At 33.6% G+C, this 6459-nt stretch overlaps 1 protein-coding gene across 1 annotated transcript; it reads right to left on the bottom strand.

Annotated features, from left to right (window-relative positions):
• Positions 1 to 43: 43 nt before the first annotated feature.
• Positions 44 to 1000, bottom strand: LOC124104592 (olfactory receptor 4F6-like). Its single transcript, XM_046461613.1, has one exon. The coding sequence runs from the start codon at positions 980 to 982 to the stop codon at positions 44 to 46; it is 939 nt and encodes a 312-aa protein (XP_046317569.1). The 5' UTR covers positions 983 to 1000.
• Between the last annotated feature and the right edge of the window lie 5459 nt (positions 1001 to 6459).

Raw genomic sequence — 6459 nt, 5'->3', positions numbered from 1 at the left:
ATAGTCTGTGATATTCATCCTGTGCTCTAGTCAAGGAAAGGTACTATGTCCTCTCCCTAGAACTTGAAACCCGCCTACTCAGCCTTCTCATTGCCAATTTCATATCTTTATTTCTTAAAGTGTAGATGACAGGATTTAAGACAGGGGTGACAACAAAGTCCACAATAGCAAAAAAATTATCCAATGACCTAGTGGGGAAAGGCCACACATAGAGAAACATGCATGGAACAAAAAACATCACTACTACAGTGATGTGAGCTGACAAGGTGAAGAAGGCTTTGGATAAATCATTTGAAGAATGTTGTTGGACAGTGACCAGAATAAAGATGTAGGAAATAATTAAGAAAAAGAAGGTGCCCATAGATATAAAGCCACTGTTGGCAGTGACTACAAATTCTAGTCTATAAGTGTCCATGCATGCAAGTTTAATAACCCTAGGCAAATCACAATAAAAACTCCCCACATTATTGGGGCCACAGAAGGGTAAATTTATGACAAAAACAAACTGAGATACAGCATGAATCACTCCAGTGACCCAAGAAGCTATTACCAAAAGTGTGCATGTTTTGGAGTTCATAATGGTTAGGTAATGCAGAGGCTTGCAGATGGCTGTGTACCTGTCATATGCCATGGCTATGAGCAGCACCATCTCCACTCCCCCCGTGACATGGATAAAGAACATCTGTATCATGCAATCTTGGAAGGAAATGACTTTATAGTCAGTGAAAAGATCAGAGATCATCCTAGGAACTGTGGTAGATGAAAGGCCTAAGTCAATGAGTGATAGGTTGGCCAGAAATATATACATGGGGGAGTGTAAGTGAGGATCAAAAATCACTGTGAACACTATGAAGAGGTTTCCCAGAATAATTCCCATGTAAAATAAAGAAAAGACAAGAAGAAGGAAAAACTGCATTCCCAAGGATTGTGCAAGTCCTAGTAATACAAATTCAGTTATCACAGAGGCATTTACTTGGTCCATTGAATCAGAAAGAAGGGAAGACAATGAAATGACCTGAAAGAAAAGAAGGAATCAACTTAGAGGCACTAAAAATAATGTGTTAAAAGTTGATAATTTTAATTTGATTACTAACAAAATTTTTATTTAGTTGATAGTAGACCATTTACAAAATAATGGGAACCCATGGTATAAAAGATTTATGTAGCACAGACAAGACTGCACTTAGAGCAAATTTATTGTTGTTAATGCTTTTATTTGCTCAAATTCATAAACTTCTCAGTTAATTTAAGAAACTGGAAAGAAGCCATGTGTGGTTGTTTAGCCTGTAATTCTAGCAACTCCGGAGGTTGAAATAGAAGGATTACAAGTTTGAAGCTGGCCTTGGAAATTTATCAAGACCCTGTCTCAAAATAAAAAAATAAAAATGGCTGCACATGTAGCTCAGAAGTAGAGTTCTTCTGACTTCAATTCCTAGTACTGAAGGAGGAGAAAAACAAATAGGTTGAAAAAATGCATAAAACAAACTCAAGAAATTCAGGAAAAAGAAAAGAATAGTTTGAAAATAAATAATGAATAAATATAGAGTCCCAAATAATTGGAAGATTGTATATGAACACATAAAAATGGTTTTCAAAAATTGAAAAATAAACACATTTTTAAAATATCACAATAATGATAAATTTAATTGAAAATTACACATTAGAACATAATTGCATAATAATAGCTAAGACATTTCTAAAAACTGATTTCTGCCTATATCTGAAATAATGTACCTGAAGCCAACTCATGAGTCATTCTGTACTTGAATTTGAATTCTATAAAGAGACAAAATGTTGGATCTTCACAATATGAAAAAGAGTTAAAACCATTCAAGAGAACATAAAAAAATCTAATAAATAAATGAGCAAATGATGTAAAGAGAAAATTTAGAAACTTAAGCTTTGAATATATACATATATGCACATATATAGTACATATATATACATATATTTGTGTATGTGTATCTTATAAGTCAAAGAATATGATAAAATGCAATACTATTATTTTCTTATTAAATTAGAAAAAAAGGCTTACAATTATTATTATCAAGACTGTCAAAGGCTCAGTGAGATAGGCACTTTATACATTGTTGGAGGAGATAAAGACTGATTTAAACCTTGAAGAAAATTTTGAAATAAGTTATCAAGAATGTTGATCCATATTTATTTGATGCAATACTATTTCTTTTGGAATTCTACTTATACAGAAGTTGTCTTCAAGACAAAAATGTTCATTGTACTTTATTGATAGTGGTAAAAGCTTGTATCAATTTAAATACCAAACACTAGGTTTAAGTATATTATAATATATTTACATAATGAACTGTAATACATCTAAGTATTGACAGAAGAATTTACAGTAGCATCAGGAAGACTGCTCTAATACATTAAGTACAGTAAAGATAAACAAATTTCATGGTCCAACTTTTCAAATAACAGTAATTGCTTCTGATTGTTTAAGAATTTTAAAGTCTGCTTTTAGATTTTGAAATGTTTTCCAGTGATTATATTATATTCATGTTAGTTTTTTTCTTCAAACACATCCAATGGCAAGGGAAGATGAAGGAATGAATGGTTTATCAAAAATGCTTGAAAACCAGAATTGACTCAGAAGAGGACAAACTGACTGAAGAATAAAGGATTCTAATACCTCATTATATGAAACCGCATTTTTCATAGTCAAGATTATCTAGTGTGTAGATATAGTTAAATAAGTTAAGGGTTTTGTTTAAACTTCTTAAACCTTCTTGGAACATTCACTAGAAAAACCTCTCCTCTGCTTTACTTTGACTAGGGTTGGCCATTCTGAATAACTTCTGGTAATAATGAAATAAATAGAAGGAAAATGGATATTCCAGTACTCTTATCAAGTTGAGAGTGAAGAAAGCTAGTGATGTTGCAGTGGGGATATTAAGAGAGACACATTAACTTGTCAAAGAAATGGAGGCAGTAAGGTGCAATGGAATAAGAAGAGATAATCTTTTAGTAAGAATATGACATATGGAAACAAATTGATTTGATTTTTTTCTTATTTCTACAATATACAATTATTTTTGTGGCCTCTCAATTTCTGCATTGTTTCCTATCTTCTCCCACCTAGTTTTTCTCCTAAATTCTCTTTCTAGCGTTTTCTCATTGTATTATGTACATTTAAAAGCTATGCTTAACACTTTCAGTTCATTCATACTACTTTCCCTGGAGTTCCCATCCATATTTCAATCATTGGGATCACGGGGGCTTGAGGAAAAAGGAATCTTATGGTATAGGAGAACTTGTTTGGAGGAAAAGACCAGTATTTAGTTTCTCTCCCTTCTCAGGAAACACTGGAGGTTTTGTTGAGCTCCTAGCAGTTCTTCAGGGGCCAAGTCCCCATAGAGTTTGTCATTTTTCCTATTGAAGATTTAAAATTTGTTAGTCATTCAGGGCTTGGGTACACATATCTTCAAAGAGGGAATGTGGACACATGTTGAAGAAAAAGGATTATCAAAATTGTATAGAAGTGGGAAAGACCTTTGAAATGAACTTATCTAATCACTTCATTCTAAAGGTAGAGAAACAATTCAGTGTGATTAAATGACTAGCCAGATGTTAGATGTCAGATGTCCTAGACTCTAGTCTGTTGGTTTTCAATAATGCTCTTATCTGCACAGTAGAAACAGTCATAAAAAAAGCTAGATTAATTTATATTTGATAGATCACTCTAATTTATTGAGAAGACCCTATTCTTTGAGTTCTTATTTGGTTTAACACAAAATTAGCCTTCCATTCCTAAATGACTATTTTTGATTTTTCTTCCTCACTGAACATTGCTTTTCCCAATTTCTTTTATTATCTCTCCAACAAACTGGCTCATTCTGGAGATTCCATTTTAGAACCCAGAGCCACGAGCTTCTCTCTACCATGCCTGGGCATGGGCCAGAATATTTCTGAATCTGAGCATAGCCCTTCAGTTTAGATGTTGTCTGGAGCCTACGAACATGGGGAAAGTGATACCCAAGCTGAGAGAACTATGCCAGAATATCAGAGGTCAATGCTTGAGATTATGTTCCTCTGATTTAAAAAAGAATCTGGAATCCAAATAGGGTGGGAACATTTGAGACTGGATGTCGGCTTTGTAGAATTGAAATCAAGTTTACAATGAGTGGGAGAGTACAAAAGACAGAAGCACAAGAATCTGGAAAACTCTTCACACCAGGACATGAATGAAAAATATCAAAAGCGTATATGTATGGAATTAATTCAATAAGACAATGCAGCTAAGTGATTGAAATTTCAAAATAGGAGAGAGAGAATATGGAATAGAAGGACAAAAATATTTTAGAAAGGAGAAATTACTGATACCATAATTTTACAGAAAGACAGAAATTGAAAGGATGTAGAAAGGGATTGAGAAATGAAAGCAATGATAACAGAGGGCAATTTTGTCATTTAAAAGCTTCTTTCTTACCAGTAAAGTCATAGGAGATGCATTTTTAGGAAAAGGAGAAATTCAGATAGCTTACATTACTGTAAACAATACCCCCAAAGACAAAGCTATATATAAGGTTTTTTTTTTTTTTTTAATAATGGGAAAGAAGTAAATTAGCTGCACATGAGAGTTGACCCACTGATGGTGCTGAGATTGCCAACACTCATCTCGTATTTAGTGTCTCCTGGGAACTAAATCTTTGAGTCACACTGATTTCCCCAAGAGAAAAGTCTCAAAAGAATTGCCCGGTTATAGAACGATGGGGAAATGGGATGATTTTAAGGTAATATATTGGCTAACAGAAAACAATCCCCACCGAGAGCAGATAATCTTGGAGTATGAATTGCTTAGAATCATTGAGATGAGGGATAGAAAATATATCCAGGGTAGACAGGCATAAATAACCTCACCCATGATACCAAAAATGAAGTTGAATAAATAAAAATAAAACTCCTAATCTGTAAATTCATTGTTTGTAATTGATAACAGAGGAATAAACAGAACTCTGTCCAGTTTTCAACTACAGTAGATGTTGCTACTGGATGCCTACTTTTGTTTTCAAATTTCAGAGTGTTGGGGATGAAGGTCTGTTTGAAAGCTCTTTCTTAACCTTTATCCTTTTTGAGTTGACTGATTACAAGTAAATCTTGTAGGTTATTTGATCAATTTTTAAGTGATTTAGGGAAAAGAGACATAAATGTAAAAGAAGAATATATAGAGAGTTGTTTTCAGTTGTGTGCAATAGAAGTATAGTTACCTGAGAGGAAGATAATCATTTTCAAGGACCTGTGTCAAGCCATTGAGACAAGCCTAGTGTGTCTCCCTGGAGACCAGCTTTTATCATTAATGTATGTATATAGAGGGCTGATCTTTAAGTTTTCATGGAGGAAAATGTGAAGGCACTGTCTGTCTTTCTTTAGAATTGTATTCATTTAAAGTTTAATATAATTTTCTTTTTTAAAAATATTTTTTAATTGTTGGACATGGTATCTTTATTTTGTTTATTTTTATGTGGGGCTGAGGATCAAGCCCAGTGTCTCACACATGCTAAGCAAGCACTCTACCATTGAGCTACAACCCCATCCTTAGAGCTGCATATAATTTTCTCTTGTTCAGAAATGAGGAATGAGAAATCTTTAAATCAGCAGAAAAATTAGCAAATTAATTTTAGAAAAGTAATGACATTCTTAAAATTTACAAGAAAGACAAAAAGTGGAGAATAATGTAGGCAAGTGTATTAGGAAAATAAGAATGCATAGTTAATTACATGTATATTTATATATGTAAAATTAAGTAACACAATTTCATTGCTCAGGGGAAGCACAACTACTCTTACACGAAAGTTCTCCTGTTGACCTATAGAAGTCACTGTGAGTAGAACCGAGACCCTTAAATCATTCTACCATACAAATGTGCTTCTATCCTCATGTGTCTTTGTTCTAAGTGGGAGATTGGGATACCCAACAGAATAGCCTATTAAGATGAATAAAGGAGGATCTAGGCAGAAATAAAGTTTTAGAGAGTTGCCAGACAGGTACAGTGCATACTGTGATTTGAAGGCTATCACCTTGGACGTGGTTCATGAATTTTCTTAGAACCAGAAGGCTTTTGTGTTAACAGTGGAGCAGAAGCTAGGAATGTTGAGTTCATGAGGCCAAGAAGAAGCAGAGAAAGTAGAGACCAATAATTGAAGAGTATTTCAGCTGAGATTGATTTGAGTTAGATTAATCCTGCAAAAGGATTTCAAAACTTGAAAAGATAGAGAAATTTAACTGAAAAGAGGAAAGCAAAATGAAAAGGGAACTTCTTTAATCATATGACCATTGATTGAATGTACAAGGAAAGCCCAAGCCCCATTTGTTAAAGTATTCATCTTGCAATTTTTAAAAAAATTTTTGTTGGGTCCATGATTTTATAGCAGTAACAGACACAGCTCTTGCTCTCTTGGAACTTAAAATATAATGAGGAAGACATATTTTTAGTAAGAAATT

The sequence above is a fragment of the Marmota monax genome, unplaced genomic scaffold (assembly GCF_021218885.2).
Source record: "Marmota monax isolate L192 unplaced genomic scaffold, Marmota_monax_Labrador192_F-V1.1 WCK01_AAM20220418_F8-fsc00001, whole genome shotgun sequence".
NCBI classification, from domain to species: Eukaryota; Metazoa; Chordata; class Mammalia; order Rodentia; family Sciuridae; genus Marmota; species Marmota monax.
Note: the sequence above shows the minus strand (reverse complement) of the source record. Positions and strands in the feature narration are given on the sequence as shown.